The following is a 19,934-nucleotide window of genomic DNA, read 5'->3' on the forward strand; positions in this document are numbered from 1 at the left end:
ACACCCATGGATGGTGAGCAAACCTCATGGAGCAGGAAAACCTCTGACGTTGGAGTAAGATGTCAAAAATTCACATTCTAAGATCTCCTAAATCTGCATTAAATTGCAAGTTCTATAATAAATTATGTTATCTGCTCAGGTCTTTTATTATTTAGGACAGAGGTCCTAGGCTCCCAAAGGCATGGTGAGCAACCCCGATCATCACCATCATGCATTTGCAAGGCAGGCCACAGGCAGCAAAACTCAACTCTTTAGGCGAGGATCAAATAACCTCAGTAAAGAGTCTACAACATCTTGGGAAAATTGCCTAAATGTTTTCACCGCTTAGGGTCAAGGCAGGCTAATGCGATTCCACACAAAACACATGTAACAAAGAATGCAGTTTGCTTATTGTTTCCACTCCGATAATAATTACAGTCCAAACAATGTTCATTTCCATCATCACAAGCCTTTAAACATGGCTTCCACACCCGTTTTTAGCCAGTACAACCGACCAGTTTCAAATCGTAATCCAGTGTAGTTCTATCGCTTCGACACCCTTGCGCTGCTTCTAGTCACGCCTCGAGCCGGAGTCTTGGCCTGAGCCTTGGTCTTCGCGGGCGCGGACGCCTTGGTTTTCGCGGGAGCCTTGGGCCTCGCTTTACTCTTCGGTTGGCTCTTCGCCTGACTCTTAGTCTTAGCCGGAATCTTGGCCTTGCCCTTGACTTGGTCAAAATAGGCGTCGACGAGCTTGGGTGCGGCCTCCTCGATAGAATCCTGGTTCTCCCAGGTGTTTTCGGGTGTGTCGTAGCCTAACCACTCGACTAGGACCTGCGGCACACCATTCCGAACGCGATGCTTCCTGATCGCGAAAACCTGGTACACGTCATCGTCCTCGGGGTTCTTAGGTCTTCCGCCAGGTTGCGAGCGCCAGTACGCAAACAGGGCCTGTCGGTTGTCGGTGTGAAGAAGCTCCTCTGAGACCCAAGAGTTCTCACCATCTTTCCACTGGATGAGAAGCTCGATCATGTTCTCCTTCTTCTCGTCCTCAACCCAGCGATGATCCGCAATTCTCACGAACTCGTATAGCCTGTCCTCTTCCACCTCTTCTTCCTCTTCTTCAAGATGCACCTCTTCGGGCTGTTCCTCGAGCGTCCTCTCCGTCCCATTTGTTTGCGGTCTCGTTGCGCGCGGGGCCCTGGAAGACTTTCTAGGACTCTTGGTCTCGCTGCTTCGAGAAACAGGGATTGAGGCCGGCGTTCCAAGCTCGGCCGACTCTCGCGTTCTAGGGGAGGATCGGACGGCGGGCGACGATGCGACGCGGGAAACTCTCTTGGGGACTGAGGCTGGTGACGAGGCGAGGGCTGGCGGTGCTCCGATCGATTCTCGCGTTCTAGGAGAGGATCGAACAGCAGGCGATGGCGCGATATGAGAAACTCTCTTGGGGAGTGAGGCCGGGGATCCTTCGGCCGATTCCCGCCCTCTGGGGGAAGATCGGACGGCAGGCGACGATGCGACGCGAGATCCGTTAGACTTTGATGGCTTGTGTATCGGCGACGAGCGCGTCGATGTGCTGATGCGCTTCTTCTTAACACTCAGCGGCGGGGCCATGGCGATGGTCTCTCTTCGTCGACTGACGACAGAGATCTCGGCGGTGTTATCGTGGTCTGTGGATGCAAGAGAAACGTTACTCAGACGCGACCGCTAGATAAGCCAAGAGGTTAGTTGGATGCCTAATATAACACGGGAGGTGCCAGCTCATCGAGACACCTGCGCAGCGCAGCGCAAGCACCTTGTAGATGAAACTTACGGGACTGCGACCAGCCGGCTCCGAGAACCTATCCGCAGCGCGTTTGGCAAGACGTTGCTCTCTAGGCGACAAACTCGGTCGCGAGGCGGTAAGTGGCATGCTGGAGGGTGGAGGTCTCTCTGCGGGCTGCTTGAGCGGTGATGACAGGAAGTTGAAAATCGCGTTCATGGTGACGGAAACACGGGAGACACAAACAGATTGACTTGGACTGGTTATTCGAGTAAAAAATAAAATGGAAAAAATGAGCAACAAACGGAGGCAAACGCGGTTTGTGAAGCCTTGTCTTACGTCAAGTTTGTATTGGTTGAGTTATGTTTGGATGAGATGGCCTGGGATGGCCTGCACGGGTTGTTTACTTTTTTTTGTTTGCAGCTGGAGCCGTTGAAAGGTGCACTCACTGAGACCAGGGGAAGTAAGAAAACTTCAGACTTCGATCATAGGTGACAAAACTACTTAGGCAGACTGGTAGAAACTAATGATAGCCTTTACTGTGTTTATTTTGCCACCTTTGATTCAGGCTAAGTCTTTTCTTGCGCCCTATGATGCATGGGCAAAACGCGACAGGTGGGTGACCTACCTAAACAGACTAGCGCCGAGATGTCTCCACCACGAAAAGTGTCTGCATGCAAGCGCAACATCCATCACCAATTACTATGCGACACATCTATCAACCAATTGTCGGTGTCACCGGAACAAGACTGATTGAGAAAGGGCAGAGATTTCAGTAACCTCTACAGGCATGTTTGCAAGCGTGTATGAAATGAAAGAGGGGTATTGCAAGTGACTACAGGTTCGGTGAGACCCAAACTCAATGGCCTCATAACATCGACAGCCCAACAACGACAGCAAAAAGAAACACTTCGTCAGCAAAAGGAAGGGTCTGGCCGGGGATTGAACCCGGGACCTCTCGCAAGCTATGCTGTAGGGTTTTCCCTAAGCGAGAATCATACCACTAGACCACCAGACCGAGTCACTCACGTGATGTTTGTTGCTGAAGGGGAGCGAGCAAGCAGAGCTCATGTACAGACAGTGGGTTAGGCGGAGAGAGAAAGCTGGTGTTTTTGAGGTTTGAAGAGAGTGAGATGAGTGATAAAGGAATGGATGAAGTTTCAGTCCGAGTTTGGGCGTTGGCGGGTGAAACGGGATGAAGGACGAAGGGGGAGAGCAGAAATGTTCCGACTTGCTTGTCTGTAGGGTAATCTTGCACGCAGTCTATAACTGAGGACGAGTGTTTGTCGCGAGCATAACTAAATGATGATACACGGTTAGAAATCTTCAAACGATTAAAGAGTGGTGTTTTATTTCTACCTTTGGTTGGGAATCAGAGATAGTCGATAGGTTCATTCCGCTGCCTTAACATAAGATCCATGGAAGCTGTTGATTGTGAAACGAATCACGGTACGGGATTTGTCGTGAAGGAACGTTGCCATCAGAAGACAAAGCCGTGGACTCAAGCCAATGTATTTTACAAGAAAACCCCAATGTCTTCGTTTGCAACAAAAACGCAAGTATTAAGTATCCGAGCAAGGACAGTCAACGCATGTATGCCGTTCCAATATTTCCGTTAAATATTTGTCGGATGCGCTCTATCCATCAAGGTCATCAGATTGCGAGACCACAGCACATGATCTTGAGGCAACCGGATGAAGAAAATCCACATTGAAGCTGAACTGAACTTGGTATTTGCAGATGAATTTCCGTTATAGTTCACTAATCATGACAAAACTAAGCGCAGACTTCACATCTACACGCATGGTTCAGATTGCACCAGACTCCCTCCACCGATACTTCAGAGACATTTCCCAATTCATCTCAGCCATTTAGATTAGAAACAAAAGATAAACAACCTTCTTTTTCCGGCCAACCAACTTCCCCATATTCGCCAATCTCCAACCCGGCACTTGAAGAAAAAACTGCCGTCTCTGGATCCGAGGCCTGCAAGCGATCCCTCCATCGTGGACCAGGCCATGTGGAAATCGTACGATGTGTGGAGATGCACCCTGAAAGGGTGGTCACGTGAGAGCGATCCCTCTGATAGACTTTTGCGATTTCTACCATCAATAAGAAGATTTAAAAAATATTTAAAAATTTCTTTGCCATCTAAGAAGTACTGGCATTCCAGAGAGGGTACTAAATTGACAATTGTGCGAGAATAAGTCGTCGTTGTGTTGCTCCTCCGTCTCGACACCTTGAAGGCCCAGACCGTCATCGAGGTGCGGTCGAGCCAAGCCGTGGTCCCTGTTACGGTAACTTGTAGGGCTGAAGAGAGTAATATCCCTGCATATCAGGCACTTCCGGAACGCTACTGATATGTTTAAAAGGTGGACGTTGCCCCTTGATTGAACCTCTTATCATGTCACCAGTCTGTCCTTGCATCATCAGCAGTCACAGACACAATACGTGAATCAGTAAGGTAAGTTAAATTCTTTCTATCAACGCCATGCTCTCCCATTATTTCTTGTCAACAAGGTTGTAAATCTTTTGGATGTCAGCCAACACAGCCTCAAAGTCAATCTTAAGATCCTTGAGAAGTCCATCCTTGAAACCAAACACCCATCCGTGAACAATGGGATACTTGTTCTCGTGCCACGACTGCTGGACATCAGCAGACTTGATGACGTTGCGGCACTGCTCGACGACATTCAGCTCGACCAAGCGGTCGTAGCGGGCGCTCTCGTCCTCGATAGCATCGAGCTCCTTCTCGTGGAGGCGGTACACGTCGCGGATGTTGCGAAGCCACGGGTTCAGCAGGCCGAGGTCCTGGGGGGTCATAGCCGCCTTGACACCTCCGCAGCCGTAGTGACCACAGACGATGATGTGCTTGACGCCGAGGTGCTTGACGGCGTAGTTGATGACGCCCATGGCGTTGAGGTCCGTGTTGCACACGAGGTTGGCGATGTTGCGGTGGATAAATGCCTCGCCGGGCTCAAGGCCGCAGATCTGCTCGGCGGGGATGCGGGAGTCGGCGCATCCGATCCAGAGATACTCGGGTGCCTGGCCGGCGGCGAGGTTCTTGAAGAAGTCGGGGTTGACCTTGGCCTTGTTCTCGGCCCAGGCGCGGTTGTTGTGGAAGAGCCGATCGTGGCTCTGCTGGAGATACTTTGTGATGTCCTTTTCGGCCATTGTGCGCCACTCTGGTTTTGGGGCGGGTATTGGGTCTTGTGTGGAAGAGGATGAAGATGAAGAAGAGAAACGGGCTTTGAAGCTGGTGAGTATGGAGCGAGAGGCAAGGCGTTGAGATGATGAGGATAAAGATAAAGATGTGAGGGAGGGAGAGGAGGAGCGGAGAGAAAAGGAAGGGAGCCGAGAGGAAAACATTAGAGGCATCCACAGCGAGCGCGGTTGCAGCAGCTGCAGTGTGAGTGAATATGGTGCGATAATGGGATGGGATGTGACAGCGACGGGTTCAACGGACAAGGATAAAAACGGCCAAGACTGTAGCAAACCACCTGCAGTAGATCCAATCCTTGGTTACACGTTGGGGGCGCACTCGGTGCTACTGTCAGTAATAAAGTAGGCTAAGCTAGGTACTGCCGTAGGTATTAGAAGCTTCGCTGGAAATTCGGACGGAGAGATGCCGAAGGATAAGAAATTTTGGGGATGACGACGTAATTTGTTGAGCAGCCCTTTTTTCCTTTCTTTTTTTCTTGGTCTTGGTCTCCGCCAGGGAAGAGTCAATCACTTTAAGCTCAAATTGGTTGGGCGATTGGCGATAGGTTTGATAACAGCCGAGATCAAGATTTCGGTCGCCGGGCCGTGCGTAGCCGTGCACCGGCAGTTGACAAGACTTTTCCGAGCATGTCTGTGAGTCATTCTATTGTATTTTTTCTTCCCTATAATTTAGTTGTTGTATCTGGCTAAGTTGTGATGGTTGTGACTCAATTGAAGGATTAAAACCCGGAACCCGGGGATCATTAGCTCTGCCGACCCCATGTAACAAACTCAATTTGTATTGGTCACCTGGAAACAAAACAAAAAGTCATATCGCCGAATTGCTGGGATTCCGGAGATGTTCATCTCACAACCCCACGTTTTGACCCTCAGCACCAGATAATTAGAGATATCGCTTCACGATGCAGATGAATTGTTATTTGCGCGTCCTAGATAGAAATCGTTTCGCGGGAAAACAAGATAGTCTAGGCTGCAATGTTAAGGAAACGCTAACCTGAGACACAATGACCAACACCTACCAAACAAATGCATCTGCCGAGACTTGTGTGCGATGTAAAAAAGTCTCTAACCAAACCCAAACATCCGCCAACCATTACTTATTGTCTGGCCCCTTAGCGAACTACTTCTCCAATTCATCGCCCTCAAACCGCGATAGAAGAGCCTGGTGATCCTTCAAATGTCTTCCTGCATCGCCGTAAACTCCTTCTTCATATACGCCGCCTTCACCCCCTCCTCAATCACCTTCATCTCATTCTCAGCCTGCTCTACTTCCTTTTCACGTATAGTACAATCTTCTTCCGCTGACTGCAAAATCTCGCTCGCCGTGCCCTTCTTTATACTCAACTCCTCGTGCCTCTGCCTCTGTAGTCTGATGTTCTCCTTAAAGCGTTCTCTATACATTTCTGGCAGGGTCTGCAGCATGGGGAAGTTAAACTTCCTCGTGGGGGGAGGGAGTACTGCGAGATCTTCTCCGGCGGCCTTCTCATCAGCTGCGATGTCGTCGCCGAGTTTCGAGAACTCTGTATCGATCATATCAAGCGCCCTGACTTGCGACGCTCGCTTGGTCTGACACCTCTCTAACTCATCATTCTTATTCTCGACGACCTTGGTATGCTCGCTGTGCTCCGTGAGGCGCTCATCGATCTCTTGCTGAAGATCCATCACCGACGGAAGCCGTAGGTTCGAGATGGAAGAGCTAGCCTTTTCCAACTTCTCCTTCACGTCAAACGCCTTCGGTTCAGCCAAATCCGTGCGTGGGCGCTTTGGCTTTTCGTCCCTGGTGTCTCGTTACCGAAGATGTCCTTTCGATCATACGATGGTAGTTTCCATCCTTTCCGAGCGCCGTTCTTAGGGGTTCCGGCAGGAGTTCTCATACCCTCGGCTCCATTGCCCGCAGAACATACAGAAGATTCCCTCCTTCCAGGTGTTACTCCTCGAGTAGTGCCGAGACCGAGTTACCTGTAACGTAGTTTTGATCGTCTCTACAGGGTAACCGCTCCAGAGCCTGTCCTTCGACTGAATAGAATGACGGGCACTGACATCCATGGCCCCCATAACGGTATACATGTCTGTTACATTCTGGCTCGACTGTGGCACGGCCGGTCTCACCTAGACCGTCAAAGTAAATATTGGGTGGACGTGGTTTCATGACGGGAATTACTTCGTGAGTGAACCTCAACTCCACGTTTGAACCAGGCCGTTGCTCGGCCCAGGAGCGAATCTTGTCGCCCACCTCAGTTGACCTATCCTTGTGCTGACGCGGATCCGGATCATAGTGCTGAGCCTTGACGACACCTTTCCCCGGGTTCTCCTTTCTCGGATACTGAAAAGGAACGCATAGGACTGTCCACTAGCCCCTTTTTTGGTGATATAGCGGTGCCACAAAATGCGAGATTGCGTAGTCAAAGGGCTTTGTGTCTACACTGCGCGAGTGCTGAATGGGTAAGCCGGTCGGAGAGTCACTTCTGAGCAGCTCAACCAAGTAGTTAAAGCTGTCTTGAGTTAACTCTTTATGATCCTCAATTTGCCGCAAGCATTTGTGCGCTCATTGGTCCTGTTTCAAAGACTCCTGAGTCTTGAGGGATCGCTAGGTGGCCTCCTGGTGCCGCGAATTTGTGTCCTCAGTGACGGCATTATGGTAAGATGAGTATAGAATTGATATTCAGTTTCCAATGGAATGTACAGCGGTGTCTGTGAGAATAAAGATTTAGCAAATGTAACCGAAGAACTTGCGTTTCCCATGAGAAACGATGCTACGTCTGAGTAGGTCTAAGCTGAGCATATATAAACATGGTTAACACGAAAGAACTCCCAAGTACTCAAGAATTTGACAGAAGGGTAACAGCAAACATCAGCACCCAGCCGTTAAAAGAGGGCTGCTTTGATCACGGATTGATAGATGGGGAGGACGCTAAGGCAGACTGCCGCGACTACATGGTCAAGCTCTAAGGATTCTGTTCTAAGCTATCTGTGATTGGTAGGTCAACCTGAATGTTCGTGGTGAACGTCGGCTTCAATATATGCTTCCTGCACAGGGTGGTGGAAGAGCGTTCCGCGATGAGCTAATGCAACAATGGTGCTTCTGGCAGTGGAGGTGAAGTGAAAAGTCCGATGTCTTAGTTATAAATATGGGATTAACTAGAGAAAGTCTGGCCTTTGGAAGAGTACCACTAGCCATTTGCTGTTGCAGTAGCGGGTACCTGGTCCCTTCACTTAGAAGGATACTCCCGCGAGTTAACATGGCACATCATATTTGAACGAAGCGTCCGTTAGTTTCTCCAGCTTCTAAGGCGTTTGGTAATCCATCTGTCGTTTGTCTCTATTGGCGGTCTAGTAAGCGTAGACCAATTCTCTCTTCACGTCAAAAATAAGCCGATGCAATGCAGCGTGCAATTTGGCGTGGCATCTACGTAGCCGTGCCTGAACGTGCAGAATCTTGAGACGCGACTTGTGAGAGACGAATGCACGGGTAGGTCATTGCACTAACAGCGTGAGAATGAAGATAATGGTTGAGTTGGCCGGTGAGACACGATTGCTTGATTATTCTTAGGTTAACATCAATACCAAGGTGACGTGATTACGCTTGGCTTAAACAGATACTGGAGGAAATGAAACCAGTGGCTCTGAGTTGGAAAGAAATGAAGTAAAAAAAAAGGTCTCTGGGATAAGGTAATAGGATTGGGTGATCCGGCAAACAAGCCGACGCAAGGGGGTTGTGTTGAGTCGCAGGAATTTGAATCAAGAGAAAAGAGGAATGACTTATCTGACTGTGGAATGCCTAATATTATTTTATACATGCAGAAAGACGCTTCTTTTTATAATAAATTAGCAGACTGCGACAAGTCTAGAGGGTCTCTTGAATACGACAAGAAGGAATGGGATAGTCTGATTACTGCTGTACTTAAATGCGTGAAGTTCCGTCCCGAAATGCCAAAGTGACTTTGTCTAGCTCTCTCGGATTTTGAGGGAAACATACGAGATATCATGAAGAGTCAAACAATCCTAACAACAGTCTTGGGGACGAGTGGTGCTCTCTCACTGGCAGACCATGGAGCTATGAGATTGGATACATGGTGCGTTACGTACCTGTCTACCTATCTTGTTCCTGTAGTAAGTCCTGGTCAATCAACGGGAGCATCTAGCTCAGTACCCGTGACACGTAAGTGACCCTAACTAGGCATCTCAGAGCGTTAAACTGACTGTGTAACAGAAATAGAGTCCCAGAGCACCGTAGAGAGTGAACCAACGCAAGCCCAATCTGGTTCAGAGACAGTGTCATTTGATTCCACGACCGGAACTCTGACCGATCTAATCACCACATCATCAGGATCCATCGTGAGCAGCGATGCCCTCACCACCTCAACAGGCATAATCGAACCACCAGGCCGCTCAGTAATCTTCCTCATCTCCGCGCCCAACACCCGCAAACGTCAAAACACAGACAGAGGCTTCGTCGGAAATAACAACCCGTCAATCTGCACCTTTGCTCAAACCTTCAACCTAGCAGAAGAGCAGCTCTTCATAGGTGGCGTACCGTTCTTCTACGACGGCGAAGACTATAAAGAGCTTGCTGCCGGCCCTCCGCCTCCGGCAGGTGCTGTTACGAGGCTCTTTGGAACGACTGGACGGGCGCTGCAGGTGGATCTGCCTGGTATCACAGCAGGATTCTGCCAGGCGAGCGATGGGAGAGTTTATGTGACTTTTACTAGTGGACCCGTTGGGTGTGAGGTTGTGACTTTGGAAGTTTATGATGGTAAGTTAGTTTGTGAAGCTGATGTGAGATTGGTTCTAATTAAGGAATAGAGAAACAGTGCCAGAATGGGAGACTCGTTGGTCTTGATACGACCACGAGCGTGATTGAGACCGCGACTTCTGAGGCCATCAGCTCTGAAAGCGCTACCAGTGTCGAAAGTTCTGCGACGACAGAGACCACATCAAGCTCTGTCAGCATCGCTGCGTCAAGCAGCGTCGCTCAAACCCAGTCTGTCGAGCCAGTTTCACAAACAACCGAATCCGAGGCATCGACGGCAGCTTCTTCCAGTGCGGTCGAGTCTATCCCAATCAGCTCAACAACCAGCATCGCCGCGTCGGAAGCCTCTACGCAGTCCCCAGCCTCATCATCAGCTCTTGATGAAACCACCACTGATGAGGTATTCCCAACCAGTGCGCCTTCGCCCATAGGCACATCTTCTGAGGCAGAAGACTCAACTTCAATGGCGCCATCATCACAGGCTTCATCAGAGACAACAGAGGCTGCTGAAAGTAGCTCTGAGGAGAGTACCTCGCCTGCCGCGCCTGAAACTACCACTGAAGCTGGACAGCTCTCTACAGAGACCACCACCGCCGTGGAAGAGATCACGTCTAACGAAACGGTTATTGAGAGCGAGACTACAACCGCTGAGCCTGTAACTACGACAGAAGATATAACGACTGCCATTCTTACTACTCAAGAGAGCTCAACTGAAGCTACAACTGCTGAAGAGACAACCACAGAAGACCTTACAACTATAGAGACAACAATCGACCCAACGACAACAACTTCCGCAGCCTAGCTAAACGGCTACACATCGTGCGACGAGTGCAGAAAGCTTCGTAGACTGCATTGAAGCATGCTCCTTGTACATTGGGTACACGGGGATAGAGTTCCCGAAGAGCTTGGGATCTGTACTTTGTTCAATGCTTCGTCCGGGCCGTCTCCTACTACTCTTTATGACATTGCTCTTGTGCAGGCTTAGGGATTGACAGGGGTGCTGAGCGTTGGATTGTGGGGTTGATTGACAGGGGCAGCTCTTACTGCTTTGTGTCTACCTGCTTTGGTCTTTAATTCTGCCACGGCTACATTTCATATCAATACACCTATACCATATTATCCAGCTACTCTATTTTGATCCGTCCTCTCATCCTTTGGCCCCAATGTTGAAGTGATTACCAAGCGACGAACCGCGCGGTTCATCGCCAAACCCTCCGATTCGACTAACCCATGATGGACTGAAACTCCGCTACCCAAAGTCCGCCCGCTTATTCCTTATTAATCCACAAACAGTCCAACATAGAATCTATGATGTCGACCGATCGCCCGAAATATCCGAAATGATATACTCTCCCTCTTTCTCTCTTTCTGTCCTTTCCTTTGTCCATACCCTCTCTTATACCGGATAGCGAATATCTCCCCCGAGTGTAGCTGATGACCGCGACAACACCATAACGATGGCGTCAGCACAATCCTCCCACGATGATACCCCCCGACGTCCCGATGTCAGCTACGGCTCCTTTCCGTCTGACACTCCCCCCCAACCCTCAAAGCCAACACAACGCGCCCTCGCTCCCGATCTCCTGCGCGGCCTGCTAATGCTCCTCATGGCAATGGACCACATGGCCCTCGCCCTAAACACCTGGTCCCACGGCACAGGCCGCGAGACAGAAATGGACGGCGTGCCCATCAAGCGCTGGAACCGCACGCCCGCCTACATAATCCGAACATTAACGCACCTCTGCGCACCGGGGTTCACCATGTTACTTGGCATAGGCGTGGTGTACCTTGGACGATCGCGGAAGAAGCTGGGCTGGTCGAGGGGCCGTATTGCGCGGTACTTTCTCATCAGGGCCTTTGTCCTCACGGCTGTTAATGTGGTGTTGGGGTGGGTTATCACGGTGGGAAAAGTGTGGTTTATGAATTTTGTGCTGTTTTCGTTGGCGGTGGATTATTTGCTTGCGGGATTGCTGTGGGTTGCTATGGACTTTACGGAGCCTTGGCTGGCGAAGCATGTCCCGAGGAAATCCACTGATGAGAGTGAAGCATTGCTTGGGGGAAGCGAATCTTCGGATTTTGGAGAGACTGTTTCTTGGCATGTTCACAATGCGCTGCTAGCGGTGTTGGGTGTGGTGACGATTTGGTGGAATATCTGGCTCTCACCTACACACGGCCACTGCACCGTCAACGACCATTCATCTTCCCTAACAATCCTCTCAGCTGGCCAGCCTGCACCAGTCGATAGTCCCGCTATATCTCACAATCCCTGGCTCGGGGTCTGGTTCTGGACTACCTTAACCGACCGAGTTCAGTCAGTGTTTCCGCCCTTGGCTTGGGTATCATTCGCGATACTAGGTCTTTTATACGCGCGCATCGACGTTGCGCGAACATGGAACTCTCGCGTCGCAGCACTATGCAACACCGCCGCTGGCCTATTCTTCCTCATAATCTTTATCCTCACGCGCGTGTTACACTTTGGAAATCTCTCAGAAGGCTGCCTCCAAACACCCGATCACATCGCACATCCCGACAAGAACCAATACCTCGTCTCAGTGCAGTCCTTCTTCTACATAATGAAGTATCCCCCCGACGTCGCGTTCTGGGCCTTAACTTTAGCCGGAAACCTATTCCTTCTCGCGATCTTCGGTGGAATTCCTACCAGTGTTGCTAAGCGCTTCACCATGTTGTTGGACTTTGGTAGAGCTGCGTTGTTCTTCTACCTTGCGCATTTGTTCTTTGTCTTTATTTTTGGTGGAGTCATGGTTGATTGGTTTGGCCATGAGACTGAGAACCATGGACAGATGGATCCGGACTCCACGCGAGGTATTGACAATGTTTTTGCGTACCTTGCTATTTGGGGGTTGTCGATGTTGTTGCTGTGGCCTTTGGTGAGGTGGTATGGTAGGTTCAAGGCCACCAAGCCAGCTGACTCTATTTGGAGGTTCTTCTAGACACTGTATAATTATTGTTGTAAAAATATGATAGACTTTGTATAAAACGAGTTGAAGATCAATTTATTATAACTAAACGAATGAATGCCCATCAGGTCCTTCATTTACCCATCTCATGAACTTACCTCGTCATGCCTAACGAATCTACCTATCGGACAGAAATTTATGAATCCCTCGAAGAATTCCCCTGCTCCGTCCCGATTCTTCTCGCTCATCGCTTCGACTTGATCTATCACTTACATTCTCACGCGTCTCAGTGCTTCGAGACCTCCGCGACCTCGATCGATACGATCGTTTACCATGATCCTTGTAATGCGTAATATCATCTCTCAAACTCCTCAAGCTCTTGCCAAAGTGCTTAAGATTGTATAAATCTCTGATGAGTTGCTCGACCCCATCTTGAGTCAGAAGCGCCTCCGTCTTGTCACGAGGAGCATGCATGTTTTCCTGGATCGTCTTGACTAGCTCGAGATGCCTGTCTCTATCATCCGTTAAACCCTTGAGCTTTCTCTTGTTCGCATCGACGTTGATTCTGTTGTCTTTTCCGTACTGGATCTTGTCTGCCTCAACTTTGATGAGCTGGTCGTAGTACTTCTCAGTCGCGTCATTAAAGGCATTGGCAGAATGCTCTCTCAGATACGCGACAAATTGTGCCGTCGCCTTTCGGAGCTGTCTCTGTTCACTTCTGTATTCCTTCTCAAGCTGTCGAACTCGCTCTATACCCTCTTGTCGTAGAGCCACATCGCTTGCATTATCTCTGAGGCGTCTCTCAACGTCTTTATCCTTGACTCTGACCTTACTCTCTGTCAGTTCATAGAAGAAATGCATGTGCTCCTGCCAACTATGCTTGCAACTTTTACAACTTTTGTCTTTGGTCTCCTTGAAAGCCCTGCATTTGATGAGTTCCGGATGGCCCACGCACTCTTCGGTAACACCCGGTAGCCTGCAATCTTCGTGACAGATTGATCTGTAGAATGGGACAACCTCGCCGTTGGAATTGGACTTGAACTCGCAGCAGTGCTTGTTCTTGCAGACAGTCCGAGGCTTTTCGAGCTTTGTAGGTACAACCTTGATCCTTTCCAGATGAAGTCTCTTTCGTAATTCATCCCCCGTAAGGCGCATGTCCTTCAGCTCTGCCATCTTCTCTTCCAGAAGGCTCAAATTCTTTCTGATCTCCTGAGAAACCTCAACCATAGGAATCATCAAGTGACCAAGCGCTTCGCGTGCGCCTTCCATGGTGAGTGTTTGCCTTATCTCATGCGGTCTGAGGTTGTCTATATAGGACAGTAGCCTCAACGTTTCTGCTCTCGATCTATCCCAGCTTTCGCGGGAACTTCTCTCATCTTGGCCTCTGACACCTTGAAAGTACGCAGCCAGGTAATGGAAGCTTTTTGCATCAAAGCAGTATGCGTTTGCGCGACTGACCGTCAGGTCAACAGTTGTGTTGTTCTTCAGGAAGTTTTGGAGCGGTCCGAGAGCATCTCCTGGCGCATAGTTAGAGATGAGGGTATGCGTGAATCCAAAGACAACATTTGCAACAGCACTGCGATGAAGATGGGACAACAGCTCCTCAAAACAGAAATGAATTGTGGCCGTCAGGCGTGCTTCGTTGGTCTTGACTAGGATCAATATTCCATGAAGCTCTTCATATCTTTTCAGAGTGTTCATGATGTCCTTGATGTTCTTATTATCTATTTGCGGGCCTCGAGTGTCGCCGATACCTGGAGTATCGATGATGCGGTATTTGATGCCATTATATGTCACCCTGTAGACTGATGTCCTCTGTGTCGCAGAATCGCCATTGGTACCGTCGTGTTCATCATCCCCAGAACCAACGCGGATCGTCCGGTTCTGAAGTTCCTGGTCCGGGTCCGATGAGTTCCAGTGACTGACTGCAAAGGAACACGGGACCTTGTACTCTAGTTTCCGGGCTGATTTCGCTTCATCGAAACTCTCAAACGTCAAGAAGTTGACAAAGGAATTGATGAATGTTGACTTGCCAACGCCAGTCTGTCCTAAAACCAGGATATTGCGACAATCAGGCCGTTGTGATCTTATCAAGAGTCGATAAAGTTCATCTGCATGGTAACGATCGAAGCCGCGTCCGTGACTGTCGCTATTGCACTTGAAGTCCCATGAGCTGCAATCGGCTGAACCACAGTCGCAGTAGATGCAGTTGGTCTTCGACCCAAACTCGAGGGGAGTGTCGCAAGTGGCACAGGCCCATTCATGACTCAAGTGAGGGTCGCAAGATTGCCCAGGACAGGGGATCCAGACTAGACGGAGCTCAGCCGGTCTCCGTCCACCAAAATCCATCTCGCCCTGATCACAACGAGCGATACACCTTTGTGACTGTTGCCGGTGCTCTGCTTGTCTGGTAGGAAGCCTTCGTTCTGTTGACCTCTCGCGATACTCCGAAACTTCAATCACTGGCTTCTGTGTTGTTCGTATTCGTATTGGACCAAAGATAGGGGCTTCTAACTCTTTGTATTCAGAGGGAGCATCGCAATCGACTATAAACACCTGGTTCTGGTTCTGGGGGTTGTGAAGGAACTCCCTCAGAGCTGTGCACTGCTCATTCCACAAACTTGAACTCTTGAGCACAGCATTGTTGAAAAGGAAGTGATATGGAGGAGGGTCGTGAGACAGCGTGCTTTCATTGATGCAAGCACCATTGAAACCAATATAGGTCGCTCCACTGTTGAGACAATGCTCGATGAACCTGAGCTTGTCGCTTTGCTGACCAGCGATCATAGAAATCTTCCCGGGAGATGATTCGTGGACATTGCATAGCTGCTGGAGACGATTCTCGTCCACTATGCCATCTCTGACCCCTAGTACAATCCTTTGTAGAATCATCTGGAAGTCCTTCCGGGAGGTTTCAAGACGGGTAATTGCTGTATCGACTTCTTCAATGTGGTCCCTTGCAAGATATTGTTCCCGGCCCACCAGCGAGTGTCTGTACTCCTCGAGTTTCTCCTTACAAGCACTCCAGTCATCAAAAAGAACGAATAAGGGATCAACATTGGTGACAGCTCTCGGGGGATGGTGAGGTCCGGGAGGAGCCCTCCTGCCAGGCATGAGATGACGGAGCATGTGTATGGGAAGTAAAGTATACTCTATCGGGTACCCTGCGCTGCCAGTAGTGTGCATAATTTGCTGCGGGCCTGTTTGCACAAACCTGCACATCACAGGTAGTGTCTCTTGGCAAATGCCATAATCGCGTTGGATATCAGTGTAGAGCATGAACTCATAGTCGAGTCTAAGCCGATGACTTAGCGAATCGTCGCTACAGTCTACAGAGTAAATAGACCTGGCAATATCGTCAAGTTCATACAAGTCTTTCTGAAAAGTAACTTCTAGAGCCGCCCGTTGACTTGAATCCTCTATGCGATGCTTCATTGTCATGATACTTTGTAGCCCCCATCGGATACCGGTTACCACGTGGGTACTGTGACGATCAGCCGGGAGGAAGAACCCAGAGGCCATTCCGCTCCTCAAAGCACTCTGGTGGAGATTGAGAGCATCTTCATAGGTGTTGAAGAAACTCCGGTTAATGCCATAGAGGATATTGCCGTCCACTGTGCCGTCTTTCAGGAAGTTGGCAGACCCTTTGAGGTCGATCAGGCCGGATAGAATGCTTGCTGCGAGGTTGCCATCGATACGCATTGCGTTGAACCGACTTGCATGATCGGAACCTTGGTGTATTCCACTCTGGCACTGACGAGAGGGCTGGCAAGAACTTCGCAAGACGGTTCCTTGTGGTGGATTTGGCGGCAAGATAGAAGACGCGAGGAATTGGTCAACTCTCGCGTCGTAAAGGGTGCCGATGGCGACCTGTTGGCCAAGTGCAGGTCTTGCAATATCAGCCATCTCGATTCATGCAAAGATGAAAGATTGTTTGGGTAAGTTAGTTGTTTGCGCCGGAAGAGTATAGGAGTACTTGAAGGCTTGGAGTGAACCTCACATCGTTCCCTTAGCAGCATAAATACCTTGATGATAATCACCTGGCGGACCAGTCAGCCAACAATATCCCCTCAGATGAGTCTGCCCAAGGACGAAACGCCTGAACGGCTGTTGCGTGCAACACGACTACTGGAAGCCCGCTCGCTGGAAGGATACACCAAATTCACTGCCACACCATTGGACGTTGCACCACGACTGGTGTTTGTCACCGAGATAAGGCCTTGATACAGGCTCCCAGTATACGAGGCTGCTATTGGATCCCTCACCATGAAGACAAGAGGCTCAAGACCAACTGGCGACGCTCCTCGTATGCTTAGGTAACGTTGAGGGCGACAGCACACGGGTTGAAAGGCATTGCACGACGGTCTATTTTTGAGATTGTGATAGTGGCCCATGATTCAAAACGAGTGTCTGTTTCAACGACGTCTGGCCAATGTGACTGACATCTGAGCGGCCATTGGAGATAGATGGACTATTGTAGGTGACACCCTATCAGGCAGTCGTAGGAGCGTCTAGGCTGCCCTGCGAAATCCCAGTTGTGTCAATTGAGGTAGTAGGATGGTTCGATGATCCCATGATAGTTCCATTGCGCTTCGTTCCCGAGGGGCGTGAGCAATCACCTCGCAGAGCTTTTTCCCATACCATTGCATCACACGCTACAACAAGTAAGTGCTTCGTGGCCTCGCGGGCTTTGCGAGTGATGGAGCTTGATGGGCTAGTTTGGGGAGACACAGGACGCTCTGAAAATAGCCCGATGCACAAGTAGGAGTGACTGCCCTTTGCTGGTTGTACTTCAGACACACACTAAGATAGAGTCCAGTTCCCGCAGCCGTCTGACACAGACGCTGGAGGTTCTCGAAGTTGCCAAACAGATTGGCACTCTTCATCGGATTGGATGAGTACCTGCTTGGGAATCGAAATGGCTATTGGTCCTACGAGTGCTGTTTGTGTCGGTTCCTTGCCTCGCTTGTTGTTAACTTCTTTCCAAGTTGAGCACAGGATTGAGGACGGTCATTACGCCATCGAGGGCAACAATGGGCCTCTTTCACTTATGGACTTCGCACAGCAAACGCCCAAAATTTAGGATTGGGGACAGAAAATTTACCACCAAACAACCTTCTTTCATCCATTTACCCTGTATTTACGCTGAACTTGACCGAACGATGTCATCATGAGTGCATTTGTGAAACCTTTCGTCACTTCCATCCTCTTCTTGCCTCAACATACGATATTGAGATGGTTCCATGTCTCAAACTCCTCCATTCATCACTAGAAATTCGTTAGTTGGCAATTACCTCGAGGACGCCATTGAAGCCATCAATTGGCTTTTTTGTGGAAGGCGCCGGTCTAACATCCAACAGCAACGGTCAGTTAATGTGACGTTAAGGGTCAAATGTAAGTCCTCATCAGGTTCAACATGAAGCCAAGATTCCTTGCAAAGGCTTCTGCACAATTGAGCATATCAGCCTATCTCTTGCTTCAGTCTCGCCGTCGGTAGGTGCATGTCGATCATGCTCAAATCCGATGAGTCAGCAATTTCCCCAGCGACCGACTTCGGCCGCGAATAGCCACACAAAACGGCAAACCCCACACCAACGTCAATTCGATCAAGGATTATTTTGTCGCATCTGAGCCTGCCCGCCCACCAACAATCCCTTCATCACGCCCTCTCAACCACCTCAACTACTTCCTACAGTGGTCAATTGGGCTCGCTCCCCATCGGAATCATGCTGTCCGCTACCTCCTCCGCCCTGCGCATCAGCGCTCGCCGCGTTGCCCCCCGAGCCGCCGCCCTCGTTGCGCCCATGCCCAAGATCTCCCTCGGCCGAAGCTTCACTGTCGCACAGGCTCGATGCCTCTCTTCCACCGGCCGTTTGTCCTACGCTGCCCAGACCAACCCTAACCCTCCTCTGGGTATGAAGAATGCCTCCAATGACGCTCCCTCGAGAATTGGCCTCATTGGAGCTCGTGGCTACACTGGTCAGGCTCTTATCGATCTTCTGAACCAGCACCCCATGATGGATCTCCGACATGTTTCTTCCCGTGAACTTCAGGGTCAGGAGTTGAAGGGCTACAGCAAGCGCAAGATCATCTACGAGAGTCTGTCTCCTGAGGAGGTTGCCCAGCTGGATAAGGATGGCAAGGTCGATGCCTGGATTCTGGCGCTCCCCAACGCTGTCTGCCAGCCCTTCGTTGAGGCACTGGGCAGCAGCAAGAGTTTGATTGTCGATCTCTCCGCCGATTACCGTTTCGACGAGGACCAAAAGACATGGAAGTATGGTCTCTGCGAGCTTCAGCCCAGAAGCAAGCTTGCCACAGCCACAAGAATCTCCAACCCTGGCTGCTATGCTACTGGCTCTCAGCTTGCTTTGGCTCCTATTGTTGAGCACCTCGGTGGTATCCCTAGCATTTTCGGTGTCAGCGGTTACAGCGGAGCTGGTATGTCACAATCCGTGCGGACGCCATGTCTTGCGCACAGCAGAACGCAAGAATCGGGACTCCGAAGGCTAACAGTGGAATAGGTACCAAGCCTTCTCCCAAGAACGACACCAACAACCTCAAGGACAACTTATTGCCTTGTAAGTGCAGCAAATGAGGATGTGAGGAGAGCGAGAGCTGACCTGTAAAGACTCCCTCACAGGCCACATCCACGAGCGAGAGATCAGCCACCATCTCGGTACATCCGCTGCTTTCATGCCCCATGTGTAAGCCTGCTACCTCACCCACTACGTCACTGAAGACTGACCATCCAGCGCCTCTTGGTTCCGCGGTATTCACCTGACTGTCAACATTCCCCTGAACAAGGAGATGACATCTCGTGATATTCGCCAGATCTACCAGGACCGATACGCCGGCGAGAAGCTCGTCAAGGTTGTCGGTGAAGCTCCGTATGTAACTCCAAGCCCTGTGGTTATCGCATGAACTAACGTCGTAAAGTGTCGTCAAGGCCATCCAGGATAAGCACCACGTTGAGATTGGTGGCTTTGCTGTCGACAGCACCGGCAAGCGTGTCGTCGTGTGAGTCTTTCCATCCCAGATCCGACGCGTCCACTAACTGGTTAAAGGTGCGCCACCATCGACAACCTCAACAAGGGTGCCGCCACACAATGCCTCCGTAAGTCCTTCACCCAGAACCGGCTCTCTCCATGTCTAACAACCTCGCAGAGAACATGAACCTCGCTCTCGGATATGACGAATACCAGGGAATCCCCATCTAAGCCACCAACACCACGGCGCATTTGTCGCTCCGATATCCACCATAGAGAAACAAGTTCAACACTCCACAGAACAAGGGACGCGCCAAGCA

General features: G+C 50.1%; 6 protein-coding genes and 1 non-coding gene across 7 annotated transcripts; 2 read left to right on the top strand and 5 right to left on the bottom strand.

Moving 5' to 3' along the window:
• Positions 1–522: 522 nt before the first annotated feature.
• J7337_012007 (uncharacterized protein) lies at positions 523–1,957 on the bottom strand (the record flags this gene model as incomplete). The annotated part of the gene is made up of 2 exons (XM_044829540.1): positions 523–1,683; positions 1,790–1,957. 2 exons carry the CDS (start codon positions 1,955–1,957, stop codon positions 523–525), a joined length of 1,329 nt encoding a protein of 442 aa, XP_044676215.1.
• A 708-nt stretch (positions 1,958–2,665) lies between these two features.
• On the bottom strand, positions 2,666–2,756 carry J7337_012008. Its single transcript has one exon. It is a non-coding gene; the product is annotated as a tRNA-Pro (tRNA).
• A 1,484-nt stretch (positions 2,757–4,240) lies between these two features.
• J7337_012009 (uncharacterized protein) lies at positions 4,241–4,912 on the bottom strand (the record flags this gene model as incomplete). The annotated part of the gene is made up of 1 exon (XM_044829541.1): positions 4,241–4,912. The coding sequence occupies one exon, from the start codon at positions 4,910–4,912 to the stop codon at positions 4,241–4,243; it is 672 nt and encodes a 223-aa protein (XP_044676216.1).
• A 1,221-nt stretch (positions 4,913–6,133) lies between these two features.
• J7337_012010 (uncharacterized protein) lies at positions 6,134–6,622 on the bottom strand (the record flags this gene model as incomplete). The annotated part of the gene is made up of 1 exon (XM_044829542.1): positions 6,134–6,622. One exon carries the CDS (start codon positions 6,620–6,622, stop codon positions 6,134–6,136), a length of 489 nt encoding a protein of 162 aa, XP_044676217.1.
• A 2,322-nt stretch (positions 6,623–8,944) lies between these two features.
• On the top strand, positions 8,945–10,512 carry J7337_012011 (uncharacterized protein; the record flags this gene model as incomplete). The annotated part of the gene is made up of 3 exons (XM_044829543.1): positions 8,945–9,119; positions 9,171–9,713; positions 9,764–10,512. The coding sequence occupies 3 exons, from the start codon at positions 8,945–8,947 to the stop codon at positions 10,510–10,512; spliced, it is 1,467 nt and encodes a 488-aa protein (XP_044676218.1).
• A 2,293-nt stretch (positions 10,513–12,805) lies between these two features.
• On the bottom strand, positions 12,806–16,534 carry J7337_012012 (uncharacterized protein; the record flags this gene model as incomplete). Its single annotated transcript, XM_044829544.1, has 1 exon — positions 12,806–16,534. The coding sequence occupies one exon, from the start codon at positions 16,532–16,534 to the stop codon at positions 12,806–12,808; it is 3,729 nt and encodes a 1,242-aa protein (XP_044676219.1).
• Positions 16,535–18,354: 1,820 nt separating this feature from the next.
• On the top strand, positions 18,355–19,845 carry ARG6_2 (Protein arg-6, mitochondrial; the record flags this gene model as incomplete). The annotated part of the gene is made up of 7 exons (XM_044829545.1): positions 18,355–19,066; positions 19,150–19,206; positions 19,257–19,332; positions 19,381–19,515; positions 19,565–19,645; positions 19,693–19,742; positions 19,793–19,845. 7 exons carry the CDS (start codon positions 18,355–18,357, stop codon positions 19,843–19,845), a joined length of 1,164 nt encoding a protein of 387 aa, XP_044676220.1.
• Between the last annotated feature and the right edge of the window lie 89 nt (positions 19,846–19,934).

Source organism: Fusarium musae, chromosome 9 (genome assembly GCF_019915245.1).
Source record: "Fusarium musae strain F31 chromosome 9, whole genome shotgun sequence".
In the NCBI taxonomy this organism is placed as follows: domain Eukaryota; kingdom Fungi; phylum Ascomycota; class Sordariomycetes; order Hypocreales; family Nectriaceae; genus Fusarium; species Fusarium musae.